Raw genomic sequence first — 20,311 nt, 5'->3', positions numbered from 1 at the left:
AAACAGGTTTTTGTTTGTTAGATCGCGTAAATATGTAAATGTGTCGTTAGATCCGCCACCACCCGACACAGCCAACTAGTAAGGGTTGTCACGTAAACAGAACGTGGCCAATTCGTCACCAGTACAGCACACCAGTTGTGTGTTGGGGAGCCAAGCCACAGCATTTACAATCCGAGTACGACGCTTCGCCAGTAATTACAACTCGCTTTTTGCAATTGGATCCACCTTGATAGTCGCTTGAATCGTCGTAGACGCACAGGGATGTGAGATACATCACGTTGGTTACTTCTTGCTCTTTGAAGAGGGGTGGGGGGGTTGGTGGGGAGGGGTTGGGGTTATTGGGGCTTCTTGTGCAGAGAAGAAGAAGAAACAATCCACTACATTATTGTTTTCTTGTCGGACTCAGACAAAACGAGTTTGTGTGGAATGGCTGAGAGGAAGGCACAGGGGGTAAGGGGAGGCGACTGCTGCGAGTGAGAGGAGGCTTCGTGGTTCCCTGTATCATCCAGATTCGGGGTGGGGGGGCGTTATATGGCATACATAAAAACACATTCCTGCGGAGGGAACTGGTAGGAACGTTGGGTTGCTCGGTCAATGGCCAGGGTCAACGGCGGCGTGGTGTATTCCGCAAATATGCCCAACTGTGAGGGCAGGCACAAGCCGGCGGGAGAAGGTTAAACGTTGAGTTTTATAAGGGCACCACGGGGTGACCAGCCCCTCCCCACACAGCCCCCCCACACCCAACCCCACCCTCCCCACCCATCCCCTCCCCACCCTTCCCACCCAGCCCCTCTCCACCCTCCCCTACCCACCGAGCCCCACCCTCCCCACCGTCCCCTCCCCACCCTCCCCTCCCCACCCAGCGCCTCCCTTCTCACCCAGCCCCTCCCTGCACGACGGACACAATAATCCCCTGTGGGCTGGTGTGACCTGGCGGTTTCTACCAGTATTAATGTGTCGTTAAGCCCGCCACCACCCGACACAGCCAATTAGTAAGGGTTGTCACGCAAAACAAAACATGTCAATTCGTTACTAGTACAGCACACCGGTGTGTTGGACAGCAAATCCGCAACATTTACAGCTAGCTTCATCAGGCGACAGCCAGTGAGTTTTTTTTTAAACTCCCCTGTATTATATTCTTGGTTCTTTCGGTAAAGTCACGTGGAAGGGAAATAACAAAAGAATAACATTTATAAAATATTAAACTATATATTTTATATTTTTATTATGTTATTATTTCCCTTCTACGTGACTTTACCGAAAGAACCAAGAATATGAATCCCTGCAGTCACAAGAGCTATAAATCTAAATGTAATCCCCTGTATTACTTTGTGTTGTGTGTGTGTGTGGTGGAGAACGGGGGCGCAGCGGTGAGCGCACTGCGCGAGTTCGATTTCCGCACACGGCCAACACCGGTGACGAGTATTGAAACGGTACTGGGCCTTCGCTAGGTCGACTCAGCCTTAAACGAGGACCTGGTGCGGTGTGTAAACATCGCCACTGTGGAGACTAAGTCGGCCCCTAACAGCACTTTCCCCAACAGTCTGTTGCAGGCTATATGGGGGGGATCTTTGTCTTTGTGTGAGGGTAAGGCCGTAGCAGAGGCGAGGGATGTATCTTACCGAGGCAGGCATGGTGGCGGAGCAGTGGTTAACGCTCGTGCCTCAAAGCAAAGAAGTTCCTGGGTTCGTTTCACGGGAAATCCCTGGGCACATTTTAAAAAGTTATCCTGCACGGTATCAATGCCACAGCCTGCACCCACCCCCAACCCCCGCTCCTCACCCCACACATCTCCATGCCCCCTACTCCATCTAACCCGCTTTGCACACACCAAAAAAATGTGTCCGTTTTTGAAGTGGTTAAACCCTTTTGCAACATCTATTGAGGTTATATAAGTGGATCGTGTGTTTATAAAAAAAAATTGCACACATTTATAGCCGAAATACGTTTTCTTTTCTTTATTTAATAATAGGCAAAATATATGTTCGAACAGAAAAGTAGCAACAGGGAATTGTAGTTTTATCCTTAAGCACTACTCTACCATAATATGTATGTTTCCAATGACCAAACTGATAAATAAACGTTTATTAAATATACCAAACCACTAAAACACAATAGCATTTCCAAAAGTGTAAATAAAGGGCAGGAAATGTGCTTCTTAAGTCAGTGTCGTGGAGTTCAAATGGGCAAGGTTTATTGCGAGAAACCTGGAGAAATGTTTCCAATTTACCATCAGAGTGCATTCAACTAAAACAAGTCTGTAATAATGCCTTACGTTAAAGCATTGCATTAGATTGATAACTCATTTCTTTAGGACTGCATTTTGTATTTAGTTTGTTGTCCATCTCCCGCACCTCGGATTAGCACGGTTGGCTACGTACGGTGCGAAAGAAGTTCAACGCACGTACACATAAATACAAAACGCCACCATCCACCCAGGCAAATTAAAATATAACTTTAAATACATCCCCTCCAAAAAAAGTATCAATCTCCTACAAAATATGACGATATGTTAGTGACTGCACGTTGGTCAATCTACCTCGATACATGCGAACCACTGTGCCAGTCGGGAAAATATGTTTCAGCGCTTAACACCCTGTCAAAGCAAGTCGTGTAGAAGTGTTAAATTAATGGACATTCAGTGAAAATAGTCTCCTTTTACAAAGCCTCATTAACTCATACACAGTTATAAAATGGGTCAGTTATGCTTCAACATGTGGCACGGCTGATGTAATGTCTCGTATAACCTATGTACATACAATCACCAGACATGTATCGATTCAGCGATGCAATACTTCGTCACGATTTGGACTCAAGGTTCAATTCTAGAATCGAATAATAATATTAATAATATAAATTTTCATCTACAAATTTTACCGTCTCATTAGTATCGTTGGCTAAGCGGCGGTGTTTCTTTGACCGTTTGTGCTTCAGCAGTTCGCGGTTCAAACCCGCGCGGCCGCCCTGGTTAACAATAAAATACGCGCCGACCAATTCACTGCGGACGTTAAAGATCCGGGCGACATCATTCACTGAGGAGAAGGCCATTGTGTTTGCCGATGTCATGGTCCAGATTTGCAAACATGTGCACATTGCTCAGTTGGGATTATACACACAGCAATCATCGCCTCCCCCTACTGTGAAACTGTCACAGACCGCGTGAAGCACGGCGCCTGTGACGATAGTCTTTGAGCCATAACAATGGCATGGCTATGAAATGTACCTGTAAATTTAGCTTTGCAAATTAAGTTTAAAAAATACCTATATTTATATGAACGAATCGATATTTGAATTGTGAGCATAAGAACTGATTTCAATCGACGAATTGTTACATGTCTCATGTACGTGTGCATTTTGTTTTTACTAATAAGAGCCACACGGTTTAAAAAAAAAACTGCGAAACGTGATCGGTAACCCAGACTCACACCATGATCGTTTGTATCTCAAAGGGTCCTTTAAAAGTTGTGTTTGTACACAAGTAAATAAATAACCTAACTAACAGGACGTGAGCGAATGTCAACGCGAGTTCGCCAAAAAAACACATCGGTCCTACTTCACGTCCAAATATTCAAAACCATAAAACGAAACAAAGCGACGGGGCTTCTGGAACGTAGTGAAAGGAAACCCGTTTCAAGGGCGTTGAAAGTCGGACAAAATTCGAGCTGCGCCCGTGCCACCACGGCAGACGCCGGCGAAACGTCGCGGGCGGCTTTTGATTTGGATTGCGGCTCGACGAGCACGTGACGAGCACGTGGCAGGCACGTGACGGGCACGTGACGAGCACGCGACGAGCACGTGGGTGGCTGTGACGTCGGCAGTCGATAACCGTCGTTCGGCGACCGACACCACACAACAACCAAAAAATTCATATTTTGGGTTTTTTTGGTTGTTGTTGTTGTTGTTGTTTGAAAATTTGCTGAGGAAAACAGCAGCCGGTAATTGTTTGCCACGGTGCAAACGGTCGGCACCACTTGCACGTACGTACGTTGAACTTCTTTCGCACCGTACGTAGGCGACCGTGCTGATGGGAGGTGCGGGGTGGGAACAAAAAAACAACTTTGACTCGCAATACAGAGGTGGCGGGTACTATTCAATCTCCAGCGGAGCAACGTTCTTAAATCGCCCACCTCTATCCAAGACGTCTCTGTAACCAGCGTGGGAGAGCAGAAGGCAAAATAGCATCTCGATGTGGCTCTTCCAGAGCTCCCTCTAGTAGGAGCTTCCTTTCGCCTGCAGTGGCTTGATCGAGCAATTGCAAGATTGCGCCTTTACCGTTTGCCTGTACGCACCCCGCCACTACCCCCCCTCAACCGTGGCGAGAGCAATGAGACGGCAAAGCCTAGGAAGTGACAGAATTGAGCGGCTCACGGAGTGACGGGCACGCACGCAGGAGGACGCTCGCACGGAAAGAACTCGCAGCAGCAAGGGACGGAGAGGGGTCGTCTGGAGCCAATACCGTGCACTCTAGACAAATCGTAAACAAAAACATTACTTTATAGATGTCTATGCATTTACCAGGCTCCGGATAAATAAAGAGTCCCTGGAATTTAGCTAAGAAACGGAGTGAAATCAGTATAAATACATTTGCAAATCATGACACGGTACTTTTGACTTCAATATTTTTTCCACAATTTTAGTTTTTTTCTCTCTCTCTGCGTCTTTTCGTAAGGCTAGGGACAACTGTGTTGGGGCGTTTTTTATCTCGTGGATTTTTATAAGAGTCTCTCTCTCTCTCGCTCCCCCCCGCCCCCCCGTTTTTAACCCCCTTGTCCGTTTCACTCTTCTGTTTTGACGCCAGTCACATCTGTTGAATAAAAACCATCCGCTTCAAACGAAGCACCGTGGCGTGCATAACCAATGCTTCCGTTCACCCCTCACCGTTACCCCCAACGTGGCAAAACCGCCCCCGTCTTTTGCAGCCCGGCGACGTTGCAGTCTTCGCCCGGAGAGCGAACGACGCCGTCGCTTTACTCACACGTGGCGGTTTGTTTTTATTGTGTCTCCGCCATCGTGGTTTTCGCGGTTTTGGCATCGTCTCCTCCGTCGTCACGTGCCATTCGTCGTAGTCGTCGTCGTCGTCGTCGTCATCTTCGTCCGCAAAATTTTGAAACGTTCCCGCGAAAGTTGTTTTAAATTTCTCTCTTCGGAGGGACGAACCGAGAAGCTTGCTTGGCCATTCACATAGGCTACGTCCTGACCTGTACACGCGCACGCACACAGACACGCACACGCACACAGACACGCGCACGCACACAGACACGCGCACGCAAAAAAAATCAGTTAGGCAGTTTAACGCGTAGAGGCATTCGCGATCAAATATGATCCATAACAGAGGTTTTTTTTTGGGTGACTAAATTTTTGGGTAAAAAATTACAACCAGCTTCATCAGGCGACAGCCAGAGTTGTGGAGAAATCCTCCTCCTGTGTCGCTCTTAAATAGAGCGATAGATGTGACGTCGTCGCTTGTGGGCCAATCAGGTGCAAAGACCAGAGTGGGCAGTTAATGTGTTCATATAAATTACAATGGATAGTTGACTTGAAGCTTTCGTGACTGCATGGAATTCATATTCTTTGGGTCTTTCGGTAAAGTCACGTAGCTTTAAATATCAACGTCAGTAAACTGGCCACCTCTGCGGTGCTAAAACACATTCCTGCGGAGGGAGCTGGTAGGAACGTTGGGTTGCTCAGTCAATGGCCAGGGTCAACGGTGGCGTGGTGTATTCCGCAAATATGCCCGACTGTGAGGGCGGGCACAATCCGGCGTGAGTAGGTTAAACGTTGAGTTTTATAAGGGCACCACGGGGTGACCAGCCCCTCCCCACCCAGCCCCACCCCTCCCACCCCCCACCCAGCCCCACCCTCCCCACCCAGCCCCTCTCCACCCAGCCCGACCCCTCCCATTTTTAGATGCACGACGGACGGACGGACACAATAATCCCCTGTGGTGGTTCCTACCAGTATAACAGGGGACATATCATGGGAAGAACAAGAATGTCTCACGCAACTGTGCCGGGAAGACTCGCAGATTTCCGACAGGACGGCTGCCTCAATAAGCGTGGCAAGCCTCGTTAAACCAGGACAGGTGGAAACTCTAGCCGGTGTTCATGACATCGCAAGCACACCATGTAATCATTGTATGCTGAGTTAACCTAATGGTGGCCCAGACCAGCTTCAATAACCCAGTTTCTGCAGAGTTTCCCAAACTCCAGTCCTCTCGACCCAGCACGCTCCGTCTTTTCCCGTTCGCGCAACTTACTGCTCTCGTTAAAATGACAAATTAACTCGTTCCATGCCGCACGCGCCCGCTGATTGTTAAACGCGTCCCCACGTGACGAGCTGAGCGTCTCTCAATCGGGAGTTCACGGCACCGCTGACACCGCTGGTGTCACGGCCAAACGGTCGTGACACCATCTCTCACGCGCTCGATAGAACATAAAGCTTGCCGGGCCTCACGGAACCGGCCAAAGCATCGCGTTCTCCCCCTTTTAGCAGGCCTGATCATTATTAAGTCATTAAATCGTCGGTCATTAAAGCTCAGGACTATGGTGGTGGACCTCAACCCATGCGTGAGCAGCTGTGGCAATTTTCACAAACACCCACAGGTCCACCAGTCGGCGTGTTAAAACACCCTAACGAGCACTCAGCTCCGGATTTATTGATCCGAGAGCGCGCTGGGATTGTACAACGCCGAGACTCTGTGTGTGTGTGTGTACTTTTACGACAATGTTGTTTCGTAAATAAAACGTTACCGTTGTTCTCTCTCTCTCTCTTTCTCTCTGTGTGAGTGGCAGTGCCAGAGCGAGTGTTAACCTCGTTCAAGTTCTTGCATCGAAAGTTGAATCACCGTAAAATAATTGTTTACAAGGGTCACGGCCGCTAAGGGGCCGAAGGTCAGGAATAGTAATAATCATGGAATGGCTGTCATGAGAAAAAAGGAACGCGTCAGAAAGGATCGTCTACCGAGGAGATGGAGTGATGAGATCAGCCCGCGTGCAGCGTGGATTGTTGCATGACAGGATGTCAGTGACTTGGGAAGGCCTTCATTGAGCAGTGGATTGACCATGGCTGATGATGAGTGACAACATCTTGCATTAGGCATTCATGAATTGCAAACGTCCTTAAATTGTGTTCTATTATTCACGAGGTGAAGCCCACTGATCTAGTCATTCATTTTCACAGGTGACCTGGCCACGCACGATAATAGCTCACCGAAGTGGCCTACAGCATCACAACTTGGGATTCATAGTCGCAGCCAAATAATCTAGACGCATATTCTAAAATGTGGCGGAGGCGGGGGGGGGCAAACCCGGAGGAAAATCCACGCGACCACCACGGGCGAGAGAGAGAAAACATGCGGCCTCCAAATATACAACAGGCATCGTCAGCGTCCGGGATCGAACCCACGACCTCCTTCGTACCGGGGGGAGGGGGGGAGAAAGCATATCCTGGCCATTGCGCTGCCATTATGTTCCTCTTTCTGTCTCCCAGTGCAATTCCAAGCATGTACTGCATCTCTTCATGCGTCTTTGTTCCACGTTCTTCGTCATTGTCCATGTTTCTGATCCATCATGTGTCGTGGCAGGTGATGTACACTGATTCAAGCGTTGATCCTTCGGGCACCTGGGCATTTTTTCTTACAATACTAAGGCGCTTTAAATGATCACTATAATTTCTCGATTCAGACGTTCCCCTAAATACATTTTAACTTTCATGGTCGACGTAAAAATAAACAACTACGAATCATTTTCCCCACTTTCTTCTGTCGAAAACAAAACAGTTTCCCGTGCACTGCTTAGTGGAAGCGTTCCGGCACCAAACTTTGTGCACACGCAACGCGATTCTTCAACGGAGCGGAAATTATAGACTCGGCGATATTGTATCAACCTGAACATTAGACTTTCATGATAGCAGCAAATGATCCATCTCGTGCGGAATTATCTTCACAATTGTAAATCTCTTGCCAAGCCTTGTAACCCATTAGGCAGAAATGTATGTACAGCTGAGGACATATTGCATACGTCGCTAATTTGACAAGCCGCTCCCTGAACACATTCATTAAAGGTTGAGTAATACATTAGTGGTTCCCTTTTCACGAGGCCCATCTTCGTCATCATCCAGTCGCGTAACGAGCGTGGGGTGGGGGGGGGGTGCCTTGCCACTCCTCCCCCTGGTGGCCAAAGCTGCGAGTTGGAGCCCCCCTTGACAGCCACCAAAAGTGTCAGAGGACATAACAATAATTTAAAACGCGGTGTAAATTTATTTTCATGAAAGTGCTTTCACTTACGTAACCACGTCTGTTTTTTACTATTTAATTAGAGCGGTAAGCTTTGGCTTCCGCGAATTGCAGAAAATCTAATATTGGCGGCCCACGTGACCAACTGCCGCACCCCCTGAGCTGATAATGTCGTGACTACGCCTCTGTCATCATCATTCAGAAGCCACTCACTGACACCTGCCTGCAAGCGTGCGCACGAGCTAGCACCCTCTGTGGGGCCGTCCATAAATGACGTCACGTGATTTTGGACGATTTTTTAACCCCCCCCCCCCCACCTTCGTCACACGGCGTCACAAAAAGTCAGACCCCTTCTCAAATAAGACGTCACAAAGCTCTGCCCCCCCCCCCCCCCCAAAATTAAACATGCTTCAAATCGCTTTAAACTATTGTCATTGTAGTGCGTATTTAATGTGGCGCTGCACTCTGATGTTGTAGGAGAAAACATTTATTAAAAAGTCGATTTAATTAAGTAGAACGTGTTGTCTATATTTATTAAAAGTTGTGTATGTTGATGTGACGTCACATTTCTCAAACCCCCCCCCCCCCCCTTGTCACATATCGTCACAAATGTCTGACCCCCCTCCCCCCTAGGTGCGTGACGTCATTTATGGACGGCCCCTGTGTGCTTCACATTTTTACGTCTGTTTTGGCGAGTCATCAATCGAATAAAGACGGTCGCCCCATCGCGCGCTGTCAGATGTGCTCCTGCGGCCGTCCGGAACGCTCTTGCTTACAATGTTAGGAAGACACTGCGGGCTACACACTTGTAAATCATCTCGATTGAAAACTCATTTCTTTAGAATTGCTGCTTTTTGTGTTTCGTTTGGTTGTCCTTCCCCCGCACCTCCGATTAGCAAGGTTGGCAACGTACGATCCAAAAGTTCAAAATGCATACATACTCCCATATGATGGTGTGTTTGTGTGGCTCCTCCCACCCCCCCAAGTGTCATAATCACTGCGCGTAGGCCAAGAGTGAATTTTCTAAAATTCCTGACCTGATGCCAGAGGCACAATGATAATGATGACTTGGCATTGACAGCTTCCATCAAAACTCATCTCAAACATTTGATAGGGGATCCGTGGTGGCAGCTGTCACTGTGGGCACAACGCAACTTAGCACCTGGCCTGCAAGTGGGCATTAGTCTGCCAGTGTGGGGTGTCGATTGCTGCTGTGTAATCCCAATCGGACAATTTGCAGGTAATTTTCGAAATTGGTAAATTTGGGCCATGATTCCAGCACACAATAACCTACTATTTGCACAGAAACCAACACCAGTGATGATTATTCTGAAGCGGTTCTAGGCATCCCCTAGGTAGAATCCGCCTCAAATGAGTACTTGGTGCGATGTGTAAACATCACCGCTAGGGAAACAAAATGTGGCCGGGTGTGGTGCTGGCCACGTGTGCTGTGTCCGCCTTCATGGGTGCCAGCTCACAGCATTTGCCACAACAGTCTATTTATTAAAGGCTACACGGGGAATATTTGTCTTTATTACATTACTGGATTATGAGAGGTGCCGCAGCCTTCGGAAGGTTGTCATCCAGCAGTAGATGTATCATGGTTGATAGTGATGATAATGATTATGATGAAATCACTACACTTGAGATGATGAAATCATCATTAGGGACGCCACGGTGGCAAGATGTTAACTCCCTCGCTCGCCTTGTATGCAGGAGGTCGTGGGTTCGACTCTGCCCATGACGAGTGCATATTTGGAGTTTGCATGTTCTCGCCGTGGCCGCGTGGATTTTTCTCCGGGTCCCCCGGTTTTCCCCTCCACATTTGGAATCAACGTGCGTTTAGAGTATTTGGCTGCTATACATTTCCACTTGATGATAAGCCACTATCATTTGTGGCCAGATCGCTTACCAGGGTCTTACCAGGTAAAATAACAAAAAATGTTGTTCAAATAAAATGTAACGTGTTGGTTTTCATTGTGCAGACATTGGTGACCGAGCTGAGACAATCACCACACTACACTTGGGAGACCGGCTACGTGGATTCAAACGTGAGGATCTGAGTCGTACCATCTCAGTGCTCGAACCCTTGAGCACACCTGGCCACGGAGATTACTACTACCGGTGAAAGCGATCAATATGTTCTGCAAAGAGTGTTCACGTGTTGACTGACAAAATGAAATGCGGCCCGTTGGAGCCGCGCTGTGCCGGAACAAGTGTAAAACCAAACATGATGACGTTTTGTTCAGCCAAAGGTTACCAGACTGACTCCGTCAAAACCGCTGCAGTTGAGAACATCGTTTTTCGTTGAATTACTCACTAGATTTGACCCCAAGGTTCAGCAGTGCTGGCTCAATGGTTTGAGCACGGCCATCGTGAAACAAAAATAATGGACTGTTCTGGCAAGGGGCAGGAAAGCGAGATGTTAGTCCGACGATACGCTGTTTTTCAGTGTGTCGGACAAAGGGCCCTTCTTTCGACTGTGAAGATGCACCATGGCCATTCTGAGTCCCCTTGGAGAGAGAGAAACCCACCGCGCGACCACTCCACCTGGTTCCTGAATTCGAGGCCGAGGCATCCGTGTGAAGCAAAGGTCAGGAAACCGTTTGCGTCGAGGTCAGCATCAAGAGGCTGTCACGTACGTACGTATGCTGAACTTCTTTCGCACCATACATAGCCAACCGCGCTGATCGAAGGTGTCACGACATGTGGTGAGCGCACGACATCATCGACTCGGTCGACAAGAATCGTCGCTTCAAGCGTCGGGCTTTAGTCGCCAAGCTTCTGGGAAACTCCCTGAACGAGTTTTGTCCGAATATCTCCACGGTACTACGACCGCAGCAACGTCATCCTTAAGGAGTTTTTGTCGACCATTCGATCGTCTTCGCGAGAGTTACCGAGACCCGCCTGCTAAGTTGCGCCTCACCAGTTTGAAACGCGGCCAAACCCACGGACCGAGGGACATCCCAGGGTCAAGGGGCTCCCACAAGCTGGCCTCAAGGGCCGAGGACTAGCCTCAACGGTCCAGCACTTGCTGGGCCCCAGGATCTCTCTCTAGCTCCTGGCTCAGCCTATTGACACGGTCATGAAAATCCCGACCACCTAATGACGATCGCTTGTGTTGCAATCAAAACGTCGTGATTTTATTTATTTTATTTTATACCTACGTGACTTTACCGAAAGAAACAAGAGTATACATTTGTTATCATGTTACAGTGTACTATCCATTATTTTCCCATTAAAAACGATAGCCCCATATAAGTCTGAACATTTTTTTGAAGCGTCCTGTATAGGGAGACAGACAGGTTGAACGACCTTCTTCACTGTGCTACAACTGCGTCGAAACGGGATTTGTCACGATTTGCGCTGTGAATATTACGCAGGCGTGCCGCTTATTGACCACCTCAATGCAATAAGCTGGGGGCGCGTTTCCTAACCGCGTCTTTGTCTCTATCGGTAAGCTGTGTGGCCGGCAGACCCAGTTACCTTGGTGGTTTTGACCTTGTTGCCGTTGGAGCAGGTCCACCCCGTGCGATCGGGCAACACCTTGCACTCTTCTCCCTCCAGGCACGGCTTCATTTCACACCACCACTTCTGCACCACTATCGACGCTGCAGCACACACACACACACAAACCCACACGATCACTCGCTGAAGAAAACCTTCACATAACTGGAAAGCACAATAGCGGAGATTAGCACGGTTGGCTACGTACGTTGCGAACGAAGTTCAACATACATACATAGGGGCTGGGTGGGAGGGGTGGGGCTGGGTGGGGAAGAACTGGTCACCCCGTGGTGCCCTTATAAAACTCAACGTTTAGCCTACTCACGCCGGCTTGTGCCCGCCCTCGCAGTCGGGCATATTTGCGGAATACACCACGCCGCCGTTGACCCTGGCCATTGACCGAGCAACCGAACGTTCCTACCAGCTCCCTCTGCAGGAATGTGTTTTAAGAGGATAGTGCGTGTGTGGGGAGAGGTAATGTGGCGGTTTGCACGTCGCACTACAAACCTGGCGACACGATTTCGACTCCCGTTCATGGCCAACGCCAGTGACGATTATCTGAAATGGTCCGGGGGCCTCCCTTAGGTCGACTCAGTTTCAAATGAATACCTGCTGCAATGCGTGAACATCGCCACGGGGGAGACAAAGGCGACCGGCCGTGGTGCTGGCCACCCACCCCCTCGTGTGCCGTGCCGGCCTTCATAGTTGCGTGCTAAACATCACTTGCCCCAACAGTCTGTTAAAGGCTATGCGGGGGATCTTTGACTCGCCAGCACTCTGCTATCCGTCCCTCTTGCTTCTGTGATCTTTGTTTACCCAGCGCAGACGTTAACCACAATGCATCACTCCCATCATCAGCAGCAACTGTCGATGGGCTGCTGGACAAAAGCCTCCCCCACACGATCATCCCTCGTGATCCTGCGAAGCCACAATCCATCTCAATCCCGCACAAGAACTGATCTCTTCGCTAAAGCACGCCAGTTACTCACCGCAGGGTGAGATCACTTAGGAAGGGGGCGACCCAGGTAAGTCGAATGCCAGCTGCCGCAGGTGTTGTTTGTCGTAAATTGAGAGTGAACCCACGTCTTTTCTTATTTTATATTTGTCTAGCGCCTTAACTCGACGCGTTTGACGTGGTTTTAAAAAAATTAATAAACGGTCATAAAATAGAAAGATTTTGATGGCAGGGGGCATGCTACAAGGTATTGAGGATTGGGTGACCGCGATAGAGGGGCAATTAGTGGGGTCGTGAAAGGGTAAGGGAGGGACGGGAAGGATTGGGGGGGGGGCGAAGGGAGGGAAGAGGAAGAGAATGTGCAGGGGTAGTGTTGAGTCTATGGGTAGTGTTGAGTCTATGGGCAGTGTTGAGTCTATGGGTAGTGTTGAGTCTATGGGCAGTGTTGAGTCTATGGGCAGTGTTGAGTCTATGGGCAGTGTTGAGTCTATGGGCAGTGTTGAGTCTATGGGCAGTGTTGAGTCTATGGGCAGTGTTGAGTCTATGGGCAGTGTTGAGTCTATGGGCAGTGTTGAGTCTATGGGCAGTGTTGAGTCTATGGGCAGTGTTGAGTCTATGGGCAGTGTTGAGTCTGTGGGCAGTGCTGAGTCTATGAGAAGTATTGAGTCTGTGGGCAGTGTTGAGTCTATGGTGCAGTGTTGAGTTTATGGGCAGTGTTGAGTCTATGGTGCAGTGTTGAGTCTATGGGCAGTGTTGAGTCAATGGACAGTGTTGAGTCTGGATTATCTTTGTTCAGTGGATGAAGTACTCCACATATAACAACAATAACGCTTATTGCCTTGTATTCCATGGTTTATCCCATAAGCAGGGCCATGTAGAAGAGGCATGAGACTGGAGGCCCAGGGACAGGATGTCTTATTCATGAACGACAAAGAGTACATTGTGGGGCCCTCTTTTACGTGAAATTAAAAATAAACTAAACAAATTTTACTTTAACAGGTAAAGCCCACTGAGCTATACAGCTTTTTTTTCAGAAGTGACCTGGCCACAAATGATAGCTCAACTTAGTGGCTTATCGCGTGGAAACTTATAGCAGCCAAATACTCTGGACGGATATTGATTCTAAAATGTGGCAGGGAAAACCAGAGGACCCGAAGAAAAATCCACGCGACCACGAGGAGAGAGAACGTGCAAACCCCACCTAAACAGCAGGCGTCAGGGTCGGTATAGAACCCACGACCTCCTGTAGACCAAGCGGGGAGATAACATCTCGCCACCGTAGAGGCTCGGGCAAAATTGTCCTTTCCTCCTTACCGCTCCCTCCCACTGGGCGATCAAGTTCATGCGAGTACTCAGAATTTCACAAGGGTTTCTGCCCAAAGAATTGTCGCCGATTGCCATACGCGAAAAAAGTTCAACATACGTACATATGCATTGTTTCGCATGTGGGAGAAATCCAGAGTTGGTGCCATATAAAAACCAACACGTACTCGATAATCACACTAAATATATATACAAGGTGCTTCAAAAAATGTGATAGCTTCTGAGAATTTGCAACAACACCACAAGGAATGTGCTGCCGCCGGGCTCTAAAGACCACCTGGAGAAGATTCCAGGCACGCGTTGACAACGATGGAGAATAGTGGGAGACTCTTTGACTTTTTTAAGCTATTAACATACATTTGTTTCAAGTTTTCGTGACTGCAGGGATCCATACTCTTGGTTCTTTTGGTAAAGTCACGTAGGTAGAAAATAAAATAAATTAAATCACGACTTTTCCATTGCAACACAGCAATCGTCATCAGGTGGGAAACCCACAGCAAGAAATTTTATTTTTTATTCTAAATATGCAAAATTAATATTTTATTCTAAATGTGCTAAAAAATTTTTTTCACATTTAGAATAAAACAAAATTCTTGCTGTGGTTTTCCCACCTGATGATGATTGCTCGTGTTGCAATCGAAACATCGTGATTTAATTTATTTTATTTTATACCTACATTTGTTATCATGTTACAGTGTACTATCCATTCTTTTCCCATTAAAAACGATAGTCCCATATAAGTGTGAACATTTTTTTGCAGCACCCTGTATAGGGAGATAGACAGGTTGAACGACCTACTTTCGCTGTGCTACAACTGCGTCGAAACGGGATTTGTCACAATTTGCGCTGTGAATATTACACAGGCGTGCCGCCTATTGACCACCTCAATGCAATAAGCTGGGGGTGCGTCTCGGTCGCGAGATTACACCGGGGCAAGCCGCCAACGCCTATACGACTCCGCCGCGGCTGTGCGAACACAACGGCGGTTACACAAAAAATAAAATTGACTGCACCGCTAGAACTTGGGCAATTCCTGGCTTCAACTCACCGACTCTTTTTCGATTTAAAGCTTTCGTGACTGCAGGGATTCATCTTCTTGGTTCTTTCGGTAAAGTCACGTAGAAGGGAAATTCAGACGCTGTCTTCCCGACAGACCTGTTCTTCACCTGAGGACGGCTGCTTGCGTTGTGGCCGAAACGTCGTGAGAATTATTTTATTATGTTTTATTTTATTATTTTATTATTCACCGACTCTTTTCTCGAGCTGCCCCCCCACCGCTCTTGAGTGAAGGTCTCCACCCGCCAGCCACGGCACGAGCCGGCGATTGTTGGGGTCCTGCGCCTCTTAACCGGGCCCTTCGGTTTATAAAACGGTCGCCTCCACGGCCAAGGGGTTTTTTTCATTACACGCTTTTATTTAACTCACTCTGTCTGTTGTTGTTGTTGTTGTCGTATCCTCAAATCTTGCAACTCAATTTTAACCCACTTCCCAATGTGGTATCGACTGCAAACTTCGTATAGTTATGTCTTACTGAGGACAATACTATATTCTATAATAAAAAATAAAAAATATATTTTTTAACAATATTTTTACTCGCTTTCTATTAACTCCCTCTGTCTGTTGTTGTTGTCGTATCTTCAAATCTTGTAACTCAATTTTAACCCCACTTCCCAATGTGGTATCGACTGCAAACTTGGTATACTTATGTCATACTGGTGACAATACTATATTCTATCAACGAAACATAAAAAAGAAAATTTAACCATCTTTTTTACATGTTATGTTTCGGCTCGGCTGTAATTGTCCACACTCAGCTGACGTTGGCTGTAAATCACCACGGCCCCTTAAGTTATAGCAAGCCTCGGGGGACACTTCCTAGAGTCGTGGAGTTCTGCCATTACCAGTACGGTACATTTCATTACAGCGTGTGTTTTTACAAGTATTTTTAAATATTACTTATTCCGATGTACCTTCGACGCAGGAGGGCCGGGCGCGCGTGGTGCCGGCCACCTGGCCGGGCAGGCAGGAGCACTTGACGGTCTGCGATCGCTCCTCGATCTTGTTCTTGTTGCAGCAGCGGTGGGCTTCCACCACCTCGCACGTGCCCATCTTCACGTGGCCTGACGCACACGCGCGGGAGGACACGCGGGGAGACAAAAGATTGGGCCCCCTCCAAACCAACCCTGGTGGCATTCGCGGGCACATTGGGGGGAGGGGGGTAAGGGAGGGGAGTGCTGTGAAGCGAGCACACCTGTTGCAAGCCAACGTGGCCCTCGTGTCGGGCCTGAACCACGCCCGGCCGCCTTTGTCTCCCCAGCGCCGGTGTTCACACGCCGCACATGCGTGTTCGTGTGAGGCTCAGGCCGAGGGAGGCCACGTCTGGGAACGGTTCGGATTGTTTGTCGTCGACGTTGGCCGCGAGCGAGAAATCGAACCTGGGTCGCCAAATTCGTAGCTCGTCGCGCTAACCACTGCGATGCCGCTCGCCACAACAACAAAAAACTCGGGCTCTTAACCAGGCATGTGAATTCCATATTCACGTGGCCGGAAACAGTAGCAATCATAAAAAAATTTAAAGAGAGGTCTGCATTGTGTTGTTTGGCGAATTCCATTTGCGTTTGGCGTGTGTGAGACGAAATATTCATAATCAACGTTTTTGGGTTAAATCGCGTTATTTATAAATGTGTCGTAACCCTCCATCACCCGACATGGCCAATCAGCAAAAAAGTGTCACGTTGACAAAAGACAAATAGTTCACTGCTTTAGCCCACCGGCATCAGGAGACGAAATATGATACCCAGAGAAAACCCACGTGTACGAAAGGGTATAAGACGTAAACTTCTCCACGTGTCGATGCTACAATCCACCGCCATCCCGTCATCTCCCGTTAACCACCTCGCAAACCCCGAATTCTCACAAAGTCTCTCATCCAAGGACCAACCGGACTCAACGCCGCTTAGCTTCCAAGATCAGACTCATAACCGCTTGGCTTGCAGGCTTGTGTTGCGTTCGCCTTGGGGCGCGCAAGGGCCCATTGCCATCAGGGTCCCCTCGGCTAAAATCTGCACTCTGTAACATTCGTTACCTCGCGGGCTCAACGTAAATGCCAGCTGTGGTCGCCTGACAGGCTCAAGACAACCACGGGTGACATCTCAACATGCGCTTCTCGTTTTACCGACTTGCAACTGGACGAGGATTTCTAAGATGTGAACTTGCGCGTCTCTCGTCGCGAAGGCAAGAATCCTATTCGCCGCGCCAGCCGAGATGGATCTGTGTGTGTGTGTAACAATGATTAAAAATTCAACGGAGTCAGGAGGTTGAAAATAGCCGCATGCGATACGAGCCTCGGTACGCGATATTCAGGAACGCAAACTCTCAGGAGGTGGCTGTCGGGTTACCGAGGGGGGATCGTCGCTAAAACTAAACAATTTTTTATTTTACCAGCTGTTTTTCAGAAGCGACCTGGCCGCAATTGATAGCTCAACGAAGTGGCTTATCGAGTGCGAATTTATAGCAGCAACCAAATATTCTCAAAGCATAATGTGGAGGGGAAAACCGGAGGACCCGGAGAAAAATATACGTGACCGCGGGGAGAACACGCAAACTCCAAATAAACAGGTGGCAGGGTAGGGATCGAACCCACGACCTCCTGTATACCAGGCGAGGTAGTTCAACTAGCTCTTAGTCCATCAGCCATTCGGCTATCCAGAAAAATATAATCAAGCAGCATTTCATGAAGCATTCAAAGACTTATCCGGTTTCAACCTTCTCGGTCTCATCAGCAGTGTGGGACTCGTCAGATAAACGCTATTGGCAAGAACATTCCATGTAAATCGTGGAACCTCATTAAAATGCAAACTAAAAAAAATCAATAAAGCAAGCAAATCCAAGAGAATGCAATTCTTAGATTTGCTGGTCTGTGTGGGAAGAGCTGTGCACGTGCGTGCTGGATTGAACACGGGAGACACCCCAGGACAGGTGATAGATGCGGGCACCATCCTGACAGATGACACCAATTTGCTTTTAGCACCCGGGCGATGGCTTACATTTACTGATCCCCCAATTAGCAGATACAGCAGTTCAGCGGCAAATGGGGAGGTTTAATTGATCAATCAGCAAACGAGTGTTATTGTTTGGTTTTGGAGTTGGGGGGGGTGTTTGGCGGCGTTACGACGTGCCAGTTAAAAAATAATAATAATCTGCGGACCAGCAAATGTCGCTGTGAACTTGAGCAGTTTTTGGTACCATTTACGCTTCCTTCCGATATCAGGAAGTCACTGTGGAGCTATGCACTTTTAAATCTAGACCGAAAACTAAATCCTTCAGGACTGATTTTCGTGTCGAGTTTGTTGTGCTTCCCCCGCACCCTCCGATTGGCACGGTTGGGTGCGTACGGTGCGAAAGAAGTTCAACGTACTTTGCGCTTCAGAAAAAAACATTTGAGTTTAAGGAATCTTTGCGGGTTAAGCGAGATCTCCAAGTGGCAGTACAGCAAGTAGGTTTGTTATCAAGGCTGTCCGTGCCACCTATTTGATTACCCCACCATCTTTAAGTTTTCCACACACACACACAAAAGCGGCCGGGTTTAATGATGAAAAAATGTACAAATTATTGATGAAGTGGCGGTCTATTTTTAACAAAGATAATGGCAATTATAATTGTGATCGAGAATGTAATTTCCGTCGGTTAGGGGCGCCCTTGGAGGCGGTGCATTGTGGGTTTTCAATGATTTGCTTTGTAATGGCTAAGGAAACCTTATCACAAAAGCAATCATGCTGTGCGCCATACTTGTAATTTATAAATCTTTACCCAATAAAATATAGCAGAGCCTCAAGATGCCTTTAAGACAACAGTGCTTCTTGAGATGTTTGCATGTAAGGTGGTGTTTTTTGAAAATGTGAATATAGATGTGTGCATATATATGTCTATAGCTGTGTATTACTGGTAGGAACCGCCAGGTTACACCAGCCCACAGGGGATTATTGTGTCCGTCGTGCAGGGATGGGCTGGGTGGGGAGGGAGGGGCTGGGTGGGGAGGGGAGGGTGTGGAGGGGCTAGGTGGGGAGGGTGGGGCTGGGTGGGGAGGGTGGGGAGGGGCTGGGTGAGGAGGGTGGGACGGGGCTGGGTGGGGAGGGTGGGGAGGGGCTGGGTGGGGAGGGTGGAGAGGGGCTGGGTGGGGAGGGTGGGGAAGGGCTGGGTGGGGAGGGTGGGGCGAAACCATCGACCCGCAGCATCGTAACGTCAACGGGCCAAATGCGCGCATCTGCTTCGTGAATTGAAATCAAATAAAGAGAAGCCGCAGGAGGACCATCGTGGCCTCGCACACCACACTGTGGGACATAGCGTGAACCCTCCGTAGCCCGCTCTTCTTCAACAAGAAGAGGATATTGTTTTCTCCGATACCAAGGTACTCTGCAAGCCGTCTGGATACCACCAAAGATTTTTCCATGAGGCTATACAAATATACAAACATAGACATAACTTCAACCGAGAAGATTAATTCAAATTGAGCAATCGTTGGAAAGATGTGATTAACCATGTTAATGACATGTTAATGACATGTTACACCTCAACCGCCACTCTCCCCCGCAATGCGCCCCCCCCCCCCATCCGGGGCTCCGTCCTTCTTGTCAATCACCTTCCTGGCTCCGCCCACACCCCAACCCCCCCTCTCCCATCCTGCGCCTGTCCCCCTTGGCTCCTCTCCCCTCCTCGTCCCCTATGTAACAATGTCTCATCACAAATAACTCTCGCTACAATTATTTTGCTGTGCCTTTTTATTACACCTGATGAGGGAGGCTTGTGTTGCCTCCGAAACGTCGTGATTTCATTGAGTTGTTTTCATTTATTTTATTTTATTCATTATTTTACCTACGTGACTTTACCGAAAATACCAAAGAGTAAGAGGAGGAGAAGGAACAGCAAAACGACACGAACACTCTCTCGTCGTGGCGAGCAGACCTCGACAAAGGCATCTGGCTCGTGCACGTGGTGATGGAGCCATTGTGAGATGGAGTAGAACATTATTCGTGTGACATGCCTTGGAAACGGTCGTTTGCACTTTTCTTTGTCAATCCACTGCTGTGCGAGGCCCTTCGCGTGCAATGCGAGCCAGCGGCGGCGATGAGGAGCAAAAGGGCCGTCCATAAATGACGTCACGCGATTTTGGACGATGTTGTACCCCCCCCCCTCAAATATGACGTCACAAAACTGTGCCCCCCCCCCCGAAAAAAATAAAACATGCTTCAAATCGCTTTAAACTATTGTCATTGTAGTGCGTATTTAATGTGCCG

General features: G+C 48.4%; 1 protein-coding gene across 2 annotated transcripts in view; it reads right to left on the bottom strand.

The window, feature by feature from the left end:
* Positions 1-1,989: 1,989 nt before the first annotated feature.
* LOC133356807 (chemokine-like protein TAFA-2) overlaps positions 1,990-20,311 on the bottom strand; it is a 99,921-nt gene continuing 81,599 nt past the window's right edge. For both annotated transcript variants that reach the window (XM_061574503.1, XM_061574504.1), the window contains exons 3-5: positions 15,989-16,138; positions 11,720-11,844; positions 1,990-5,198 (exon numbers count right to left, since the gene is read on the bottom strand). In XM_061574503.1, the coding sequence (XP_061430487.1) occupies positions 5,187-5,198; positions 11,720-11,844; positions 15,989-16,138 (287 nt within the window). In that variant the 3' untranslated portion in view covers positions 1,990-5,186. The remainder of the gene's footprint in view (positions 5,199-11,719; positions 11,845-15,988; positions 16,139-20,311) is intronic.

Source organism: Lethenteron reissneri, chromosome 55 (assembly GCF_015708825.2).
Source record: "Lethenteron reissneri isolate LAM-NWPU_2019-01 chromosome 55, ASM1570882v1, whole genome shotgun sequence".
Classification (NCBI taxonomy): domain Eukaryota; kingdom Metazoa; phylum Chordata; class Hyperoartia; order Petromyzontiformes; family Petromyzontidae; genus Lethenteron; species Lethenteron reissneri.
This window is presented reverse-complemented; position numbering and strand designations above follow the sequence as displayed.